This window comes from Carettochelys insculpta, chromosome 15 (assembly GCF_033958435.1).
Source record: "Carettochelys insculpta isolate YL-2023 chromosome 15, ASM3395843v1, whole genome shotgun sequence".
Lineage (NCBI taxonomy): Eukaryota > Metazoa > Chordata > Testudines > Carettochelyidae > Carettochelys > Carettochelys insculpta.
This window is the reverse complement of record NC_134151.1, coordinates 1,179,168-1,201,478: the sequence shown is the minus strand read 5'-3', so window position 1 is coordinate 1,201,478 and position 22,311 is coordinate 1,179,168. Positions and strand designations below refer to the sequence as shown.

At 61.1% G+C, this 22,311-nt stretch overlaps 1 protein-coding gene across 1 annotated transcript; it reads left to right on the top strand.

The window, feature by feature from the left end:
* Window positions 1-3,033: 3,033 nt before the first annotated feature.
* Window positions 3,034-21,238, top strand: LOC142021355 (proteinase-activated receptor 4-like). The gene is made up of 2 exons (XM_075010064.1): window positions 3,034-3,127; window positions 20,202-21,238. Exons 1-2 carry the CDS (start codon window positions 3,034-3,036, stop codon window positions 21,236-21,238), a joined length of 1,131 nt encoding a protein of 376 aa, XP_074866165.1.
* The last annotated feature ends 1,073 nt before the right edge of the window (window positions 21,239-22,311 follow it).

Sequence of the window (22,311 nt, the reverse complement as noted above, 5' to 3'; positions counted from 1 at the left end):
GCATAGCGGTGAAGGGAGTTCAGTGTGAGCTCTTCTTCCATGTACTTGGTAACCCAGGCGGCCAGGCGACACCTTGCCCACTGCCCTCCCCAGACGGGACAAGGCGGGAGGAGGATTTTACCTGGCCAGTGTGGGGATGGAGCTGGCTCGGCTGGCGGGAGAGGGAGGGAGAGAGGAGGGCAGGGCCTGGCTCAGAGACCCCTCTCCCCAGGGCGGATGGTACTGACGGCTCCTGGTGTCTGGGCTGACCAGTCTGTTCTGCTCTGCGTCCCTGTCGCCTAAGAACCCACCTGTTCCCCTGCTGAGCGGAAGTCGCCTCTGCCTGTGAGTGGGGCAGGGCACAATTAACCTGGAAGTCACCAAACAATCACTTGGAGAGCTGGCAGGAGTGTCGGGGGAAAGCCACCCCGAGCTCTTGGGAACGCTGGCCACCCATGAGCCCCTGGGCATCAGGGCCAGCGCTGCAGCAGGCAGGGATCTGGCAGCCCCTGTGAGCCCTCCCCTGCTGTTGCAGGGTAATCGGGCTCGTGGTGCTGAGCTCTGCTGCACAGCAAGCGTCATTGCAAGCCCAGCTGCGGGTCCTGCTGACTCCTGCATGTCCTGGTGTTATTTTAACCCAGTTGCTGGCCACAGCCGCCCTTCCTTCTGCTTCCACCTCCCAGCGCTTGCGCTCTGCTGGGCTCTTCTCCCCCGGCTAAGCACACTCAGAACTGTGTGGCTGGCACGTTCCTCTGTCAACTCCCAGCTCAGGGACTGGCCAGTCTGCTCACCCCAGTTACCCATCTCCCTGCAGGGGCAGCGCTGGGCTGCCGTCCGAGTGGGCAAGCAGCCCGAGGCCGTATTGCAGCTCTGGCACTGGACTCTTCTGCCAGGTTAACTGTGCTGATCACACCCAGCTGTCAACAGACGTGCCAAGCTCTAAGCCCAGGGATGAGCCTGATGTGGCTCTCGCTTGTGTGGTGCAAAATGGGCCCTGCAGACTGACCCTGAGCCTGCAGCACTAGCCAGCTGGCCGGGGGCACTGGGCATCAGCCAGCTTTCCTGGGACAGCTATTGCAGCAAGTGGGGGCTCCTCAGAGACCTGGGCAGGTGGCAGCTCTTATGTGGAGTCCCGCTGCACACAACTGACCGAGGCTGGGGTGCCCCAGGTCCACTCTGCCCCCCAGGGAGAGGAGTCCCGGGGCCTCACTGCCTCAGGTTCTCCACCCCAGGCCAGGTCCCTGGAGCATGGTGCTAGCTCTGATGGCGCCAGGCCCGGCTCCTGCCGTCCCTGCAGCACCCTGTCTCCCCGGCCCAGCACTTCGGCGCACTCTGAAATGACACCAGGCTGAGTAATGCAGAAACTTGCTGAATAATTTATGCACTGAATAACAGTGGCACTCACCCCTCCATCACTGCGCCCGCTGCTGAGGGCCGAGGCCAGCTCGGGGCTTTTTGCTGGTCAGGAGGCGCCAGCTGCAGGAGCACTGAGCTGCCCTGTCTGTGGCGAGGTGGCAGGATCTCGGCTCTCCTTGCAGCTGCTTTCTTTGTGGGTGGAAGGTGGCTGCAGGGGAGAGAGCCATGAGCAGAAGAGCAGCAGCCTGGAACATGGGGGTGAGACAGGACCCTCCAGTGCACGGGCCCCCCTGTGCCTCCCCCTTGCGCCCCTTTGGCCTTTCTCTCGGGGACCCACGAAGGGCACCCAGGGAGCCGGCCCAGGGGTCTGATCCCCACTCCTGTGTTGCCTTGCTGCAGGAAGCTGCCTGAGGAAGGATGGGCGGGAGAAGGGAGTCATGCCCAGTGCTCGTGGGAAGCCGAGCGCTTGGGCAGCCCCAGGAGAGACTCAGGTGCCACCCAACTGAGTGGTGGAGCCGAGAGCCCCCAGCCGGCATGTACCATTGGTGGCACACAACTGCGCATGCCTCGGTGCCCATCACAGAGGATGTGCCACACACGGAGGGCAGAGACCAGTGGGAACACTGGGCGTGACCAAGTTTCCCAAGGTGCGTCGCCCCCGGAGGAGGGGGCTGTGCGGCTTTGGCAGCTGGCTGCTGAGCAGGAGTCGTCGCTGGCCAGCTGGCAGGAGAGCTGAAGGCAGCAGGGGGTCGGGGCTTGGGTGAAGCGCTGGTGGGGACTTCCTGAGGAGGTGGCAGTGGGCTCTGTGCGAGCCTCAGCAAGAGCTGGGTGTTGGGGAGCCTGCAGCTCACTGCCCCCACGTGTCTGATCCCTGCCCACCCTTGTTACGCCACCGTTCGCAGCTCTGGGAATCGCCCACCTGCCCCTGGACACTGCAGGCCAAGCATCCTGGGCAGAGGCCCCTGGGCGCCAAGGAGCTGCAGGAGTCTCCAGCTGCCTAGGGTAATTTCTACAGAACCCCAGAGGCTCAGTCCTTACTCCCGGCTGGGGTCTGCCCCACCGGAGCAAGGGGAAGCAGCCTTTGGCCAGCTGGCTTCTTGCTCCTTTCAGCCCCCCGTCTGCGGTGGCTGGCTGTGTATGTTTCCCAGAGGCCGAGGCTTTTTGGAAGCTGCAGAGAAACACTGGCTGGGACTTTCCAAAGTGCCTGTGGACTCGGTGCAGCTAAAACCTTTCTCACTGCTGAGCTGAGCTTCAGCTGGCTCTCTGGGCCCATGGCTGCCAGCCTTGCACCCGGCTGCCTGCCATGTGCCCACAGCCTGTCTAGGCTCTCCCGAAAGGTGCAGGGGTTTGAAAATCCTGACTGTCGCTGGTCCCCTGGTTGCCACCCTGGCTGCATGCCCCCCGAGCCGTGCTGTGGCTGGCAGCATCTCTGGCCTGCTCCGTCAGCCCCTCGGGTGCGAGCGTCTGCCTTAGGCACTCAAACGCAGAGCCCGAGGCCCCTGCCAGCAAGGAAAAAGGAAGTGAAAGCGCCAGAAAAGGAACTAGTGACAGACGTCTAGCGCCGGCCTCATGACTGTGACCGTCACTCCTGGGCTGTGCCATTGTCCAGGTGCTCTGCAGACTCCAGCAGAGCCAGGCCCGCTCTGTGCTCGCTGCTTCTGCTCGGAGGACGCTAAGCCTGCCGGTGCTGCAACCACGATGGTCCCACGGTCTGGGCCCTACTCTGCACTTTGCTGCACTTTGTTCCTGTTTGCCTGGGCCTGGGTGGGCTGGGCTGAGCAATGCCTCACAGGTAAGCACCCTGCCCCACAGGGGCACTGCCTGCCATTGGCTCCCACCTCTGCTTTAATCCATCCCAACAGCCAGGGCTCCACAGGGTCATCCCGTCCCCCCTCTCCCTGGCCTTGGACTCCTGGCAGTGGGGGCAGGGAGCGACTCTAGGGGCCTGCTCTCAGCACTGGCCCGAGTGCATCTGGCAAGTGTGTCGGTCCTTCTGCCTGCAGAGGTGCCAGCTGCCTGGGGGCGAGGCCAGAGCCCCAGGGCTGGTGGTGAGTGCCATGCCAGGGATCCCACCTTGGTGCAAGGATTGCCTTGTTTGCAGAGGCCTGGCTGAGAATCCCATCACCTGGCAGGAACAAGCCCCACCCACACCTGCAGGCTTGGGCTGTGTTTCCTGTGCGGGCCTGGGACAGAGCTTTCCTTTCCCTGCGCTGCACCGGCGCAGCTGCTGTTTGCTGGCAGGAGCTGGGCCCCCGGGCAGGCAGAGGAGTGGGGCTGTCTGCTAGCTGGGGCATGCTGCGTGCTCCTCCCTCAGAGCAACGGCTCTGAGCCTTCCTGGAGCACCTTCTCCTGCCAGGAGGCTGATTCGCCTACTCTCACCTCACTTACAAGCCACTTGCTTCAATCAGACATGAAAGTTCAGACGCGTCCCAGCCACAGGAGTGCTGCAAACTCACTTCTAGTCTCATTTTTATCTGATGAAATATATCAGCACCGCAGTACACAGCTGTTGTACTGACACGCACAGTGCAGGATAAGCCCTAAAAACAAATCACTGCAGGAGCTTGTAGTTCACGTGGGTTTTGCTTATGCTTTTTATGTGGCCAGCTGTGAAACCAGACAATGCGCTAGCTGTGCTGAGGTGCCCCTGTGAGAGCTCTGGGGACACCTGGCTACAGATCCCCGGGGGAGAACCACTGTGTAAGACAGTCAGAAACAACAAAAAGTCCTGTGGCACCTTACAGACTAACAGATGCAGGACGAAGCAGGTCTTTGCCTTATGCTCCAAAAACCTGTTCAGCTGCAAGGTGCCACAGGACTTCTCGTTGTTTTTGCAGATACAGACTAATACGACTCCCTCTCTGATACTTCAGACACTCAGAATGAGGCCGTGGGCGTTGTGTGTGACAAAGTGGGGATTTTATTCCCTTTGATAGGTTGCATCTGTCCCACTGTCCTGTAGTAACACCATGTGGGTGCCTCAGTTTCCCTAGGCACAGCGTCAATGTTTAGCTGGTGATGGGAGTTTCAGTGTGACGACTTCTCACAATTACTCAGTGGCTCTCTATGGCCTTTGTAGCCTAGGTAACCAGGTGACACCTTCTCCCTCCCTCCCCCCCCAAAAGAAAAGCCAGGACAAAGGCGGGGGAGGACTGGCTGGTGTGAATTTGAACTGGGAAGCCGTTTTGGCTGGCTGGAGAGGGAGGCAAGAAGGCAGGGCCTTGGCTCAGGGACCCCCGCTGGGCTCCTCTCCCCAGGACGGATGGTAATGACGGCTCCTGGTGTCTGTGCTGACCAGTCTGTTCTGCGCTGCCTCCCTGTCGCCAAAGAGCCCACCTGTTCCCCTGCTGAGTGAGAGTCACCTCTGCCTGCGGGTGGGGCAGGGCCCGAGGACCCCCACTCCATGACAGTGTGGAAGAGGGAGGGGGCCATGCATTACCTGCCGCTCAGCTGGCAGACTTTCCAAATGTAAAAGTCAGGCTGGGCTTGTGGCCAGGACCCCTTCCTCTGCCTCATCTGGGCCGAAGGACCCCAATGCTTGGCCAGGCCCACAGTGCTCCCTGCCTGGTCCAACAGCCCAGGGGCACAGGCCACACGCCAGCCGTCGAGGACCCCAGTGCTCCGGCTCAGCTCCCGGCGCCCTCCCTAGGCACCTCCAGGAGTGGTTTGGTTTCCAAAGGGGCTGAGCCTGCATGGGCATCTGGCGTTGCTGGAGCCTTGCTGCCTTTGACACCAGGTACCGGTCCGTTAGACGAGGAGGCTGACCTGACCCCACCCCCCCATCCCCGGGCTGACAATCTGACCGGGAGGTTTTTGGGTTCTCCTGGTGCTTTATGTCTTTCTGTCTGCAACTCAGGTGAGCCCTGGGACCCATCCCTGCCCCACGGCCTGGGACCTCCCAGCCTGGGACCCATCCCTGCCCCACGCGGCTACACCCCAGCGTACTCTGTAAAATCCTCCCTGCTGCAGACAATGGCAGCACTGGCTGCACTGTGATTCACAGACCTACATAGGGGCTGGTGCACTGGACCTTGTGGGCATCAGCAGGCCAACGGTTGGCTCATTTCTCAGAGCTCTGGCTCTGAGCCATCCTGAAGCACCTTCTCCGGCCAGGAGGCTGATTCGCCTAAGTCTCACTTCACTTACAAGCCACTTGCTTCAATCAGACATGAAAGTTCAGCTGTGTCCTAGCCATAGGAGTGCTAAAAACTCAGCTACGTCCTGGCTACGGTGTCTGAAGCGCTCAGCCACTCATAAAAACATCAGAACAGCCACACAGGCTCAGCCAAAGGTTCATGCAGCCCAGTGCCCGGGCTGCCAATAGTGGCCAGTGCCAGGCGCCCCAGAGGGATGAACAGAAGAGGGAATCATCAGGTGATGCATCTCCTACTGCCCATTCCCAGCTTGTGGCAAACGGAAGCCAGGACACCTCCCTGCCCAGTAGCCACCGACGGGCCTGTCCTCCAGCAATTCATGCAGTGTTTCCTCGAACCCGGAGACAGCCTTGGCCTTCCCAGAATTCTCAGGCAGGGGGGCTGTGCGCTGTGTGGGGAGCCGCTTCCTGCTGCTGGTCCTAGACCGGCTCATTCATTTGGAGACCCCAAGTCTTGTGTTCTGTGAGGAAGCAAATAACTGCTTGGTTCACTTTTCCCATGGCTGTGGTGGTCGGACAGACCTCTAGCACCTCCCCGGTACCATCTCTTCCAAGCTAGAAAGGCCCAGTCTGAGTCTCCTCTCCCCAGACAGCAGTTGCTCCAAACCCCTCACCAGTGCTGTTCTCTCCTTTGAGCTGAGCTGAGCTGCCCCCAGCTGCAGGCAGCGTTCCAGATGTGGGCACAGCATGGATCGCTAGAGAGACAATCCCACACTCTTGGTTTTAGCCTCCAGCCCTTTCAGAATGATCCCCACCGGCGTTTGTTTTGCTGACTGCCGCTGCACACCGAGGGGACGTTTTCAAAGAACTGTCTACGGTCACGCCCAGATCGCTCCTGCGCGCTAACATCGTCACCACCGTTTTACACCTGTAGCTGGGATTGTTTTCCAATACGCCTCACTTTGCATCTATCCACCCTGACTCTCATCCGCCAGTCTGTTGCCCAGTTAGCCAGTTTTGAGCTGAGCTGGTCACAGTCTGCTTTGGACTTAACTCTCTTGAGCGGTTTTATGTGTGCCGTGCTCCCAGGCAAGCAGCTGCCGTAGGCCCCCGTGGGGATAACGGAGGCTGAGGGGAGGAGGGCTCAGCTTTATGGATCATGTTGTGAGCAGCACTGTCTGCACAGCCCGACAGCTGGCTCCACACAGCACAGCTTAATGCATCGACTGGTAAGATTTCCTTTGGCACAGGCCTGGATACATTAACCATCCCACTTGCGCCCTCTGCCAGACACTAAGTCAGCAGGAATGCTGGAGCCCTGGCAAATGCTCTGTGTGTAGCAGCAGCAAACAGAGACTACCACCCCAGCCACTTTCTGCTGCTGCCTGCTGCATGTCTCTCCCTCTGCCATCCTGCCACCCCGCTGGGGCGTGGGAACTCCGGGTTCCTGCAAACTGTCTCCGGGTGGCACAGAACACACAGGCACGCTGCACAGAGCTCTGCTGCGCACCTGCTCTTCCCTTCCTCACACACCACAAGTCCACAGCTCAGACAAAGTACACCCTGCGCTAGCCTTCCAGTGCACGGCCCCCTCCGCTGAAACCGGTCCCAAGTGACCAAAGAGCGCGCGATGGAGCAGGGGCTGCGCACTGTAACCCTCCAGCCTACAGGCAGGTGCACCCCGCCAGTGACTGGGGCCAGGCAAACTGCTCCCCCACAACCAGTTCTTTGGGATAAAATCCAGCCATCTTTGCCAATGGAGCGGAGGCCTACTGAGCCGCAGCGCCCCTCTGCTGTCCTCGGAGGAGGAGACACCAGCTCTGCCACACCTGCTGGGTGCACAGCGCCCTGCTCGGTGGGTTTCCAGAGTCACTGGAGAGATTACAGCACAGCGAGGTGGCTCTGGACAGAAACGTGCGGCTGGATGTTCATGGCGCTCTGAGAGACCGGGTCCATTCGGCCACAAGTTTTCAGTGGGAAAATGATGCCGCTGGTCAGACAAACTTCCCAAGTGATTCTGGGGGACTTCCTCCCTCCTGGATTCCCCTTTCTCTCTCTGGTAAAAGGCGTGTTTGCCAGGCAGGCTCAGTTCCTTCTCTGTGGCATCTCAGTGCACTGTGGCTTCTGCATGGGTATGGGGGCTGGGCGGTAAGTCCTTGACCCTGGTCAGTAACTTTGTCGTGTGCGCCAGGCGCTGTCCGGGAGCAGCAGACGTCTGTGGCAGACTGGCAGAGCTCATTGCTAATCCGCAGCCTCCCACCACTGCCCCCTGCGAGCTGAGCGCTCGGGTGGCCCTCAAGAGAGACGCCGATGCTGCCCAGCTGACAGCAGAGCGCCCACAGCTGGGTGTTGGTCCATGGATGGTGCATATACACGCATGCCTCAGTGCACATAAAGTTTATTCGGCACGTGGCTGGAAAAGACTAGAGGGAGCTGTGCCTGCAGCTGGGGAGCGTGGCCCTGCTTAGTCATAGCTGCAAGTCTTTTCTTTCCGTCCCAGGGAGGGCTGAGCTGCGTCGCACGGCCCTGGGGGGGCAGAGGACATGCTGATGTCACACATCGCGCTCCAACTGTGGGCTCTGTGGGCACAGGGTTTCTTGCTGACGTGTACTAGAATGAACACTGTTCGGGGCTGTTGGGAACTGGGCTCAGACGGAAATGTCTCCAGTGCAGTTTAATGCGGTGATGCAGCTGCCTGTACCTTCAGCTGTGTGGTGAGCCTGCTCTCTGCCCAGAGCCCAGGCCTGGCCAACCACACAGAAAATCAAGCTGCTGCAGCTGAGTTCCTGCACCAGGGCTGCCTGGGACTTGGAACCGGGCGCTGTGCTGGTTCTGAAAGGCTGCAAAGCACCAATGCCTGGCAGCAGCCCCCTGCAACACACAGCAGAGTGCCAGGGAGTGTGTGTCCCGCTATCACTCCCTCTGGCTGTGTGCTTCTGGGGGCAGAGGCTGTGGGGAGGGGAGCAAGCTGAGACTGTGAAAACCTCAGTGAGCAGCAGGGGCTCCCAGCATGCTCCAGCGCCTCTGCCACTTTGCAGTGTGTAGTACGGCTGGTTTTCCAGGTGCAGCTGAGCGGGACAAACCGGGGAAAACTCCTCAAAGCAGGGCTGCTTGCAGCCCAGACTGGGGGTCCTCCGCTCTGAGGCACCAAACCCATCACCCAGAGCTTGTCTGTCCCCACTTCACACAAGCCATTCCCTCCAACACTGCAGCTTCCCCGGTGCCACTGCCGGTCCCTTCCTCACACAGAGGCGGGGTCACCTGAACCAAGCTCACCAGATCCACCCAGGTTCTTCCAGCCCCAAAGGAGCAGCCATGAGGAATATATAACAGAGAGACAGGGGACAACAGTGGCAAGGAAGAAAGAAGGAAATGAAAACATGACCAAAAATCATGTTCCATTCTTTGTTTCCTTGCTCTGTTCGAGGGCTCCTTGTGGCAGGGCTGATGGGACGAGCCGGGGGCTGAGGGCCCAGTGCACAGGGCTCAGCTCACCCACCTCCTGGGCGCTGCTTACACCTGCGCCCCAGAGCTCCAGCGACAGCTTCTGGGCGCCTGGATTCACAGGCAGGGCCCTGTGCCCACAGTGCCTGGCCAGCTGGGCTCAGAGCCCGGCCTGCTCGCCCTGGCAAGGACAGCCGTGCCCAGCGCGGGGCAGTGCTCTGTGGCTCTGCCATGGCTGCCTGGCACTGATCGCTGCAGTAGGCAGCTGCAACATGGACGGGGCTCAGTGTGTCCCCTAGGGCGCTCCCAGGAGAGGACTGTGCCTCCGCATACCCCAGCCCACGGGGCCAGAGCTCCTACCTTCCCTGTGCTCCCAGCCTCACCAAAGTAGGGCGATGCCCTGTGAGAGCCGAGAGCAGGGGCAGAGCCCTGCTGTGATAGGACGGGGTCTCTGGGCACAGTCAGGGAAATCAACCCCGGGGCCTTTGCTTAAAATCCAAGTCACTCACCGCCCCAGGCTGGGATTTCCTTCTCACCAAGGCAAATCCAACCAGCCCCCACAGTGCCTCTGCCAGCCCCACTGGCCAGCCAGAGCCACAAAGCAAACCCACAGACTGCCCAGCTGCTGCACCAGCCCAGACCAGCAACCCCAAACTTACGTCAGAGGCTCTTAAGCCTGTTTCACCCAACACCACAAGGATTCAGCCTGGCCCCAGACCCCAGTCAATATATACTTGGCTCTTACCCAAACAACACGCTCACCAGGTCTGTAGCTCTAATATCTAAAGATGTATTAACTAAAGAAAAGAGCAGGGTTAGAGAGTGTGATGGAGTGGGGGGAGTGCATGTGTGAGTCAGGCTGGATGTCTGAGGCAAGCAGCAGCTCCCAGTGGCTAAGGATGACCCTGAGGCTACAACTGGCAGGTAACACCTCTGCCTGAACAAAGAGCAGGGAGGAGCTGAACTGGGTTTTGAATCGGGGGCGGCAGTTAGAGGCTAGGAAAAGGGAGAGCTGGAAGGCAGCCAGCCTGAGGAGGGGGAAAGCTACACCCCAGAGGGGCACCCCTCGGGGTCTTCTCCCCAGGACAGGTTGGAAGGACTGTCTCTGGCTTCTGTACTGTCGCTTCTGTGAGAAACTGGGCATCTGTTGCCTAATAAACCTTGTGTTGTACCTGCTGAGTGAGAGTCACTCCTGCCAGCAGACGGGGTGCAGTGCAGGGGGACCCCTGAACCCCATCACACTGGTGTCAGAAGTGGGATGCACTGCACCCACGGATGAGCTCCCAGCAGTGGCTGACTGAGCACCAGAGAAGGAAGGAGTCTCACAAGAGCCAGAGGGGGAACAGAGCCATTCCTGCAGCTGCTGCTGGTGAGTGGATACCCCGGGAAATAGCAGGGAGATGGATTATACCCGACTCCTGAAGGCAGAGCTAGCGGGGCTGTGCAGAGAGAGGGGCCTGACCGTGGGGAAGGCGACCAAGGCTCAGCTGATTGCCCAGCTGGAAGAGAATGACCGATCTGGGGGGGCAGAGCCTGTCCCGGCAGAAAGTGGCTGGTCAGCCTCGGGAAGCGTTTCGGATTCTCCGACAGGAGCAGGGGCTCGACGCCGTCAGACAGATGCGGTGCCCACCAGGTTGCGCTCAGCTAGCGGTGGTCCATCGCGGGCAGAGTCCCCCGCCGCAGAGCTGCGACGGCTGGAACTCGAGGTGAAATTAAAGGAACTGGAATCCCAGGAACGGCAGAAGGAACACGAGCGCCAGGAACGGGAAAGAAAGCGTGAGCACGAGCGCCAGCTACAAGAGAGACAGTAGGAGGAAAGAGAGTGAGAGCGGGAGGAGAAAGAACGAGAACGGAAGGAGAGAGAGCAAGAGCGGGAGCATGAGCGGGCCATGGCAGAGGCGAGACGCCAAGAGGCCCCAGCTGCGGTAAGCAGGGAGAGGGCCAGACGGCTCGGGGTGGCCAGTCACTTGGAGACGCGTGTGCTGGCCCAGTGTCAGGACCCAGGGGACATGGACGAGTTCCTTACCGCCTTTGAGCGAGCCTGTGAGTTGCATGAGGTTCCCCCAGATGACTGGCTCCGGCACCTCACCCCCTTGCTGGGCCAGAAGGCCGCAGCGGTGCTCAGCCAGCTGGAGGGGCTGCAGCCTGGGGACTATGAACGGTTCAAACAGGCCCTGCTGCATAAGTTCGGGCTGACTCCGGAGATGTACAAGAAGAAGTTCCAGGAGGCGCAGAAGAGGCCAGAGGAAACCCATGTAGATACAACCGCCCGCCTGAAGCAATACTACCAGAAGTGGGCGTTCGGAATGGAAGTCCAGTCCGTAGAGGACCTGATCGAGCTGGCGGTCGTGGAGCGATTCTACGAGATGTGCGCACCTGACCTGAGGGTGTGGCTCGTGGACCAGAAGCCAGGGGACTCACATGATGCAGGGAAACTGGCAGATGACTTCACAAACAGCCGGGCCAGGTTTGAAAGTGAGCCCCACAAAGAGAGGGAGTCCCGGAGAGAGAGGGAGTCCCGGAGGGAGAGGGAGTCCTGGAGAAACCGAGAATCTCAGAGAGACCGGTCCCTAACTGTACGACAGAGGGGACCACCTCTTGGGCAAGCCCAGGAAAGAGGGGCCAGCCACCCACCCCCCAGAGAGCCAAACAGAGCCCGGACAGAGCAGCCGGCCCGAGGGACACAACAAGACCCAGGCTGTTATCGCTGTGGGCGAAAGGGGCATAGAGCAGCCCAGTGCCCCAGGCTCCCAGACAGGTTGAGCAGGCCGGGGGGTCATGGAGTCAACTGGGTGGGGTCCCAGAAGCCAGAGGGGCTGGCGGCCAAGGCGGGTGGTGCTGACAATGGGCACTCAGATTGGGCCGAGTCCGCCCCACAGACCAGCTCCTCAGGGGGACCAAATGCTCAGAGGTCAGTTTACAGAGTGGGGGCGACAATGCCTCTGTGGAGCAAGTGTCTCAAACACCTCGAAGTAGACGGGAAAAAGGTCACGGGGTTCTGGGACACAGACGCTGACGTGACGCTGGCCCGACCCGGGGTGGTGGCACCGGGCTGCATGATACCCGATTCCCACCTGACGATAACAGGAATTGATGGGACCCCTTTCAAGGTGCCCATGGCGAGGGTGCACCTGAAATGGGGGAAGAAGGAAGGCCCCAAGGAAGTGGGCGTGCACAGCCATTTGCCGGCGGATGTACTGATGGGGGCTGACCTGGAGAACTGGCAAGGTGAACGCCCTCGTGCCCTGGTCCTGACCCGTAGCCAAAGAAAACGAGGGGTGCGTTCCCCAGATTCAGGGGTACAGGCCCAGCCAAAGTCACAGGAGCCACAGGGGCCAACCCTGAGAGAAAGGGGGCCCCCAAAAACCAGATCTCACAGGCCAGGGGTGCTGGAGCCAGGCAGGGATGGGGAAGTAGCATCCGCTCCTGCCCCAGCGGAAGAATTCCAGGCAGAGCAGCAGAGAGACCCCTCCTTGCAGAAGCTGAGGGAACTGGCCAGTCTCAGCCCAGCTCCACAGCTGGGGGAGGGCTGCAGGGAGAGATTCCTGTGGGAAAAAGGATTCCTGTACCGGGAATGGGCTCCCAGATACAAAGAGGAGCCATGGAAGGTCCAGAGGCAACTGGTGGTCCCCCAAAAGTACCTGCTGTGATGGAGTGGGGGGGGTGCATGTGTGAGTCAGGCTGGATGTCCGAGGCAAGCAGCAGCTCCCAGTGGCTAAGGATGACCCTGGGGCTACAACTGGCAGATAACACCTCTGCCTAAACAAAGAGCAGGGAGGAGCTGAGCTGGGGTTTTGAATCGGGGGCGGCAGTTAGAGGCGAGGAAAAGGGAGAGCTGGAAGGCAGCCAGCCAGAGGAGGGGGAAAGCTACACCCCAGAGGGGCACCCCTCGGGGTCTTCCCCCCAGGACAGGTTGGAAGGACTGTCTCTGGCGGCTATGCTGTTGCTTCTGTGAGAAACTGGACATCTGTTGCCTAATAAACCTGCTGTTGTGCCTGCTGAGTGAGAGTCTCTCCTGCCAGCGGGCGGGGTGCAGTGCAGGGGGACCCCTGAACCCCATCACACTGGTGTCAGGAGTGGGATGCACTGCACCCACGGATGAGCTCCCAGCAGTGGCTGACTGAGCACCAGAGAAGGAAGGAGTCTCACAAGAGTCAGAGGGAGAACAGAGCCATTCCTGCAGCTGCTGCTGGTGAGTGGATACCCCGGGAGATAGCGGGGAGATGGATTATACCCGACTCCTGAAGGCAGAGCTAGCGGGGCTGTGCAGAGAGAGGGGCCTGACCGTGGGGAAGGCGACCAAGGCCCAGCTGATTGCACAGCTAGAAGAGAATGACCGATCCGGGGGGGCAGAGCCTGTCCCGGCAGAAAGTGGCCAGTCAGCCTCGGGAAGCATTTCGGATTCTCCGACAGGAGCGGGGGCTCAACGCCGTCAGACAGATGCGGTGCCCGCCAGGTCGCGCTCAGCTAGCGGTGGTCCATCGCGGGCAGAGTCCCCCACCGCAGAGCTGCAACGGCTGGAACTCGAGGTGAAATTAAAGGAACTGGAGCACCAGGAACGGGAAAGAGAGCGTGAGCGCCAGGAACGGGAAAGAGAGCGTGAGCATGAGCGACAGGAACGAGAAAGAGAGCGTGAGCACGAGCGCCAGCTACAAGAGACACAGCGGGAGGAGAAAGAACGAGAACGGAAGGAGAGAGAGCGAGAGCGGGAGCATGAGCGAACCATGGCAGAGGCGAGACGCCAAGAGGCCCCAGCTGCGGTAAGCGGGGAGAGGGCCAGACGGCTCGGGGTGGCCAGTCACTTGGAGACGCGTGTGCTGGCCCAGTGTCAGGACCCAGGGGACATGGACGAGTTCCTTACCGCCTTCGAGCGAGCCTGTGAGTTGCATGAGGTTCCCCCAGATGAGTGGCTCCGGCACCTCACCCCCTTGCTGGGCCGGAAGGGCGCAGCGGTGCTCAGCCAGCTGGTGGGGCTGCAGCCTGGGGACTATGAACGGTTCAAACAGGCCCTGCTGCATAAGTTCGGGCTGACTCCGGAGATGTACAAAAAGAAGTTCCAGGAGGCGCAGAAGAGGCCAGAGGAAACCCATGTAGATACAACTGCCCGCCTGAAGCAATACTACCAGAAGTGGGCATTCGGAATGGGAGTCCAGTCCGTAGAGGACCTGATCGAGCTGGCGGTCGTGGAGCGATTCTACGAGATGTGCGCACCTGACCTGAGGGTGTGGCTCGTGGACCGGAAGCCGGGGGACTCACATGATGCAGGGAAACTGGCAGATGACTTCACAAACAGCCGGGCCAGGTTTGAAAGTGAGCCCCACAAAGAGAGGGAGTCTCGGAGAGAGAGGGAGTCCCGGAGGGAGAGGGAGTCCTGGAGAAACCGAGAATCTCAGAGAGACCGGTCCCTGACTGTACGACAGAGGGGACCACCTCTTGGGCAAGCCCAGGAAAGAGGGGCCAGCCACCCACCCCCCAGAGAGCCAAACAGAGCCCGGACAGAGCAGCCGGCCCGAGGGACACAACAAGACCCAGGCTGTTATCGCTGTGGGCGAAAGGGGCATAGAGCAGCCCAGTGCCCCAGGCTCCCAGACAGGTTGAGCAGGCCGGGGGGGTCATGGAGTCAACTGGGTGGGGTCCCAGAAGTCAGAGGGGCTGGCGGCCAAGGCGGGTGGTGCTCACAATGGGCACTCGGCTTGGGCCGAATCCGCCCCACAGACCAGTTCCTCAGGGGGACCAAATGCTCAGAGGCCAGTTTACAGAGTGGGGGCAGCGCTACCTCTGTGGAGCAAGTGTCTCAAACACCTCGAGGTAGACGGGAAAAAGGTCACGGGGTTCTGGGACACAGGCGCTGACGTGACGCTGGCCCGACCCGGGGTGGTGGCACCGGGCTGCATGATACCCGATTCCCACCTGACGATAACAGGAATTGATGGGACCCCTTTCAAGGTGCCCATGGCGAGGGTGCACCTGAAATGGGGGAAGAAGGAAGGCCCCAAGGAAGTGGGCGTGCACAGCCATTTGCCGGCAGATGTACTGATGGGGGCTGACCTGGAGAACTGGCAAGGTGAACGCCCTCGTGCCCTGGTCCTGACCCGTAGCCAAAGAAAACGAGGGGTGCGCTCCCCAGATTCAGGGGTACAGGCCCAGCCAAAGCCACAGGGGCCAACCCTGAGAGAAAGGGGGCCCCCAAAAACCAGATCTCACAGGCCAGGGATGCTGGAGCCAGGCAGGGATGGGGAAGTAGCCTCCGCTCCTGCTCAAGCGGAAGAATTCCAGGCAGAGCAGCAGAGAGACCCCTCCTTGCAGAAGCTGAGGGAACTGGCCAGTCTCAGCCCAGCTCCACAGCTGGGGGAGGGCTGCAGGGAGAGATTCCTGTGGGAAAAGGGATTCCTGTACCGGGAATGGGCTCCCAGACGCAAAGCGGAGCCATGGAAGGTCCAGAGGCAACTGGTGGTTCCCCAAAAGTACCGGCGCAGGCTGCTGTACCTAGCCCATGATGTCCCGCTCGCAGGACACCAGGGGATCCACCGCACCAGGAGAAGGTTGTTACAGAACTTTTTCTGGCCAGGGATCTTTGCAGCTGTCCGTCTGTATTGCCTGTCCTGCGATCCCTGCCAGAGGGTGGGGAAGAGCCGGGACAAGGGGAAAGCTGCCTTGAGGCCACTGCCCATCATAGAGGAGCCTTTCCAGAAAGTGGCTATAGACATAGTGGGCCCCTTCAGCAAGGCAACGCGTTCGGGGAAGAAATATATTTTGGTAGTGGTAGATTTTGCCACGCGATACCCAGAAGCAGTGGCCTTGACCTCTATCGACGCTGACACCGTGGCTGATGCACTGCTGTCCATTTTCAGCAGAGTGGGGTTCCCCAAGGAGGTCCTCACAGATCAGGGGTCCAACTTCATGTCGGCCCTACTGCAAAGCTTGTGGGACAAGTGTGGGGTCCGGCACACCTGGGCCACAGCCTACCACCCGCAGACCAATGGGCTGGTGGAGAGGTTCAATGGGACTCTGAAGCAGATGCTGAGAACCTTCATGAATCAATACCCCCATGACTGGGACAAGTACTTACCCCACCTGCTGTTTGCATACAGGGAGGTGCCCCAGGAATCCACGGGGTTCTCCCCGTTTGAGCTGCTGTACGGAAGGAGGGTACGGGGACCCTTGGACTTGCTCAGAGAAGAGTGGGAGGGGACGGCCTCTCCTGAAGGGGAGTCAGTGGTACAGTATGTACTGACCTTCCGGGAAAAACTCACCGAGCTCATGGGCCTGGCCAGGGAGAACCTCTCCATGGCCCAAAGGAAGCAAAAGGTCTGGTATGACCGTAACGCCAGGGCCCAAGCCTATGCCACCGGGGATCAAGTGATGGTCCTTATACCTGTGCGGCGGAACAAGCTGCAAGCGGCCTGGGATGGGCCCTTCAAGGTCGTCAAACAGCTAAATGACGTGAATTATGTGGTGGAACTGTCGAACCGGGCCCACAGCCACCGGGTCTATCATGTGAACATGATGAAACCTTACTGGGACAGGCAGAACTTGGTGCTGGCCGTGTGCAGACACTGGGAGGGGCAGGGGGATGATCCCTTGGTGGATTTACTCACAAGGACTGGAGCCGGCTCCTTGCTGGAGTCTATTCCCCTCTCAGACCAGCTGACCCCTGCCCAGCAGACGGAGATCAAGGAGGTGCTGCATTCGCATCAACAGCTGTTCTCGGACAGACCCGGACGCACTGACCTGGCTGTCCACCGAATAGAGACAGGCACCCACGCCCCTATCAAGTGTGTGCCATTCAGAGCCACAGGGAGGACGGCTCAGGACATAGAGCGGGAGGTTGAAGACATGCTGGCTCTGGGGGTGATCCAACCCTCGTCCAGCCCCTGGGCCTCTCCCGTGGTGTTAGTCCCTAAAAAAGATGGGTCTGTTCGGTTTTGTGTGGACTATCGCAAGCTTAACGCCATCACTGTCTCGGACGCCTACCCCATGCCCAGGCCTGATGACCTTTTAGACAAGCTGTGGGGAGCCCGTTACCTCACCACCATAGACCTCACCAAGGGGTACTGGCAAGTGCCATTAGACCAAGATGCCCGGCTGAAGTCGGCTTTCATCACTCCTGTGGGGCTCTACGAGTTCTTGGTCCTTCCCTTCGGCCTCAAGGGGGCACCCGCTACCTTCCAGCGTCTGGTGGACCAGCTACTGAAAGGGATGGAGAGCTTTGCCCTGGCTTACATGGACGACGTTTGCATCTTCAGCCAGACGTGGGAGGACCATGTGTCCCAAGTCAAGCAGGTGCTGGACCGACTCCAGAAGGCTGGTCTGACTATCAAGGCAGGGAAGTGCAAGGTGGGAATGGCTGAGGTGACCTACCTGGGCCACAAGGTGGGCAGCGGCTGCTTAAAGCCAGAGCCAGCTAAAGTGGAGGCTGTCAGAGATTGGCCCACACCCCAGACTAAGAAACAGGTCCAGGCCTTCATTGGGATGGCGGGGTACTACCGGAGGTTTGTGCCCCACTTTAGCTCCATCGCAGCCCCCCTCACGGAGCTGTGTGAAAAGGGAAAGCCTGACAAGGTGGTCTGGACAGAGCAGTGCCAAGAGGCCCTCTGCGCGCTGAAGGAGGCTCTGGTCAGGGCCCCAGTGCTGGCAAATCCAGACTTCAACAAACCCTTCCTGGTGTTCACCGATGCCTCAGACGTGGGGCTGGGGGCGGTGCTAATGCAGGTGACTGACAAAGGGGAGAAACACCCCATCGTGTACCTGAGTAAGAAGCTGCTGCCCCCGGAGCAGAACTACGTAGCCATAGAGAAGGAATGTCTGGCCATGGTGTGGGCACTGGGGAAGCTGCAGCCGTACCTGTTTGGACGGCGTTTCACCGTGTACACCGATCACTCACCCCTGACCTGGCTGCATCACATGAAAGGGGCCAACGCCAAGCTCCTGCGGTGGAGTCTGCTCCTGCAGGACTACGACATGGAAGTGGTCCATGTGAAGGGGAACAAGAACACCATAGCTGATGCCCTGTCATGCAGGGAGGGCCCCGAACTTCCCCAGGTCACTGGCTAAGTGACCCCGCTCAGTTCGGTCTGGAAGGGGGGAGAGATGTGATGGAGTGGGGGGAGTGCATGGGTGAGTCAGGCTGGATGTCCGAGGCAAGCAGCAGCTCCCAGTGGCTAAGGATGACCCTGAGGCTACAACTGGCAGATAACACCTCTGCCTGAACAAAGAGCAGGGAGGAGCTGAACTGGGTTTTGAATCGGGGGCGGCAGTTAGAGGCTAGGAAAAGGGAGAGCTGGAAGGCAGCCAGCCTGAGGAGGGGGAAAGCTACACCCCAGAGGGGCACCCCTCGGGGTCTTCCCCCCAGGACAGGTTGGAAGGACTGTCTCTGGCTTCTGTACTGTCGCTTCTGTGAGAAACTGGGCTTCTGTTGCCTAATAAACCTTGTGTTGTACCTGCTGAGTGAGAGTCACTCCTGCCAGCGGACGGGGTGCAGTGCAGGGGGACCCCTGAACCCCATCACAGAGAGAAGCACTGTTAAAGCGACACTTTACATGTGTCAGTCAGAACTACCGCCGCAGCCAGCTGTGGTATTTGCTGATTCTTAAAACTCTCTGCAAGTTCCTTTCAGATCGCATGGATTCAGTTACCAAGGCATTGTAGCTCTGGCCCGCTGGGGTCCATGTGCTGGGACATGGCCCTGTGGAGACCAAAAGACAAAGAATCCACGATGGACACTGCTGAGTCCACAGCCTGGCTCGCTCCCGTGTTCCTCTTGTCAGGGAGAATGCCCCCCTCTTCTTCCCACACAGCCCTGGAGGGGCCGCCCCCACCTGACCCAGGTGGGCTGTAGTGGGAAACTGCCATTGGATGGATCCCAGGAACCGGTCTCCGATTGCTGAGCTGACCTGTTCCTGTATCTCAGCCCAGGTCACTGGATCAACCGGCTCCATCCCACTGACACGTCCCGAGCATCTGGCAGGTGGATTTGGAGTCCGAGCACCTGGTTTCCAGCCCTTTGTGCAGCCCAGTGCCCTGGCTGGGCTGAGGTCACAGCTCCCATGGTGCAGCTCAGCACTGACCCCTTTTCTAACACGGCCGCAGAGCTGAACTCCAACTTTATCCACACCTGTGAGTAGCACACACAGCCTCAGGGCATCCTCAGCGACCCTTAGGCCCCTCACACGGCCTCCACCCCCCCGGCACAATATATGGGGCCAGTAGCCACCCTGGGCAGTAAAATGGCTTCCGGACCCAATATAAAAATCCAGCCACGTGGCAGCTGCCAACAGCTGCTCCCTGGTCTTCCTGCCTCAGAGCCCTGTGTCACTCCTGTGCCTGCCTGCCGCCTTTCCCAGCCTCCCTCCTCCCACCCCCACAGCTTCGGCGCCATCGCCCTGGGGTGCTGCTGTCCCATTGCACACGGGGCCCATCTGCCCTGCCCCCCACCCTTTGGAGCCGCCGAAGGGAAGAGCATGACCAGTCTGATAGTAGCTCTATGTGACTCACAGGCCAGGGCTGGGCGATGGGTCTGGGGTGGCCCCCACCAGGTACCAGGGGATAAGCCAGGCCTGTGACCTCGGGGAAAGGCCACACCTCTGGCTGGGACCCCGTCCCCTCCTTGCCCTGTCCCAGGGGTCTGGCAATCGACGCCCTGGCTACACAAGGTCCTTTCAGCTGAGGGTGACCCCACCCCTCCAGGGCCAGGCTCAGCTGCCCTGTGGTCCTGCACCGACAACAGGCTGTTGGGGACAGCCCTTCACTGCCTGGCATTCAGCACCACTGCACCATGTACCCGGCACCTGCCACAGCCGCTCGCTTGGCGCAGCCTGGCTCCTGCCCGCCCCTCACGCAGACCCTGCTTGCAGGAAGTGCAAGGGCCTGGTGCAGGCGACCCGGCCCGTACACACCTCTGGCCCAGGGTGCTTTGTCCAGCCCAGCGTGGCTCCCGGCTCGTCTCCCCCAACTCCAGCAGCAGGTCCAGTCAGTGATGGTCCCTCCCCCACCTTGGCTCTGTAGCACCCTAGGATGCTGCTGCAGAGCCCCAACAATAGCCACTGGGGCTACTTGCGGTCCAGAAAAGGGTGGGCCGTGGCTGCTCATGGCGCTGGGATCCAGAGCTCCTGAGTTCTTACCCGCCTCTGCCTTTGACTGGCTACGCGGCCTTGGGAGCCTCTTGCCTCCTGGGGCCCCCACTGTAGGGCGGGAGAGATCCAGGACTCTGAGCCCCCTGCCTGCGCAGGGTCCCATGCAGGGTTGGGCGGAGCTCTGGGGGTGTGCAGGCAAGGTGTGGAGGTAGCAGCGCATGCCCAGCCTAACCTGTCCATCTCGGTTGGCCCCACAGAGCCCAGGCCAGCCAAAGGCCGAGCCATGGTCCGCGTCTGCAAGGAGCCCCTCGGAAACGACACAGCTGCTGGCTCCTGGCTGGAATCCCACCTCCGCAGCCCTGTGACCACCCAGCTGCTCGCCGCGCTCTACGCCCTGGTGCTGCTGGTCGGGCTGCCCACCAATGCGCTGGCCTTCTGGGTGCTGGCCACCACCACGAAGAAATCTGCCTCCTCTGTCTTCCTCCTCAATCTGGCCGGGGCCGACCTGGTCTTCACCCTGGTGCTGCCGTTCAAGGTCACCTACCACCTCCTGGGGAACAACTGGCTGCTGGGGGACTACGCGTGCCGGGCTCTGGTCGCCCTCTTCTACGGGAACATGTACGGCTCCATCCTCTTCCTCACCTGCATCAGCCTGGACCGCTACTTCTTGCTGGTGCACCCCTTCCTGCGGAGGGGCTACCCCCACGTCTGGCCGGCCACAGGGCTTTGTGTGGGCCTCTGGCTGGCTGTGGGGCTGGGAGTGAGCCCACTGCTGCGCTACCGCCATGCCCACTACCTCCCAGAGCTGAACATCACCGCCTGCCACGACGTCCTGGAGTCACAAGCGGAGCACGAGCTGGCCCACTACTTCCCCACGCTGGTGGTGCTGGGCTTCGCCCTGCCAGCTGTGCTCCTCACTGCCTCCTCCGGCAGGGTGCTGGGGCGCCTGCTCCGCAAGGGGCGCCACTACGGCCGCGTGGCACGCCTCCTAGCCCTGGTGCTGCTGGTCTTCGCCCTCTGCTTCACACCCAGCAACGCGCTGCTGCTCTTCCACTACCTGCAGCCGCAGGGCGAGTGGCACAACCGCACCTACGGCTGGTACGCGCTGGCCCTGGTGCTCAGTGCCCTCAACACCTGCATCGACCCCTTCATCTACTTCTACGTGTCCCGGGACATCCGGGCCCGGCTCCGGGCCCTGCCCTGCTGCTGGGGGGGGCACGACAGGTCCTGCTCGTGCAAGGGCGCCAACAAGCTGATGCTGCCCCAGCGGTCCAGCGAGCCAAGCCAGCCCTAGGCCAGCGGGAGGGGACTGGGAACCACTGCCCAGAGGGCAGGTAGCTCCGAGCCCAGCACCTCGCCCTGCCCCAGCTCCAGGTGGGCTGCACAGGGGGCACCGGCCCAGGAGAGAGAGGGACCTGCGCTGACACTGCCTCCCTCTGGGTCCTTGGCTGAGTCACTCACTCCTGAGGCAGTGCTGCCCTGCTCCATGGGCCTTGCAAGCTACCCTGCATCAGGCCTGCTGCCCGGCACGCTCTGGTGAGCCGGGCTCATCAGCTGGGGCACCCGCTGCAAACCAGCAGGGTCAGGGCTGCCTGCCTGAGGCCAGGGCGGAGGAGCACAGGGACCTGGGGGCAGGCGCCTGCGTCTGGCAGCTCTCGGCGTGCTGCTGCGGTGCACTGCCCGCGTGGAGGCGCAGCCGTGGCTGGGGCGCCGGTCCCAGCTCAGCCGGTCTGCAGTGGAGGTGCATCACTGTTCACAGGTGCAGCGCCGAGCGGGGGGGTTTGGGCTGTGGTTAGCTGAGTGCACCCCATTCGGGTGGGGTCTGGTCCTCACCCCACCCGTGAGCTGTACTGAGGCTGGCTGCAGGCTCAGGCAGGCGCTGGGTCGGCGGTTTGGGGTAACAGCGCCCTTGTAAGCCCAAGGCTGAGGTCCCCGGTCCGGACCTGCTCCCGGCCACGGCCACTAAACTAACAGCAAAGTGGTTTTACCCTCCCCATGGTGTGTCCTCGGCCGGCTCCTGGGCAGCCCCCAGCGAGAGCGCGGGATGGGGGAGTCCATCCCCCCACTGCAGGCCGATACCCTCAGACTCCCTCAGGGCCAACCCACCCCCACCCCTCGCCCCCCCCAGCTCCATGCCAGCAGTTCGGCGACCCTGTGGCCTGGAGCACCCACCTCGCTGGGACCCTCCCCTGACCTATGGCACGTGCACCCCCACACTCTGTGCCCGGGGCCCCCAAGGGGGTTGCACCTACTGGGGCTCCTGCCACACCCTGTGGCCTCAGTGTGAGCCCCTGCCCCAGCCCACCCCGCCCCTCCTGGGCCAAAGCGCGGGTGGGCCTTTGTCCCCCAGTTGGTGGCCACGCGCTG

What these genes read in the sequence shown, in the direction of transcription:
- LOC142021355 (XM_075010064.1), top strand. Translation starts at nt 3,034, where the DNA reads ATGGTCCCACGGTCTGGGCCCTACTCTGCACTTTGCTGCACTTTGTTC. An exon ending in GGCTGAGCAATGCCTCACAG is followed by an intron (nt 3,128 to 20,201) that starts GTAAGCACCCTG and finishes TTGGCCCCACAG; the next exon opens with AGCCCAGGCCAGCCAAAGGC.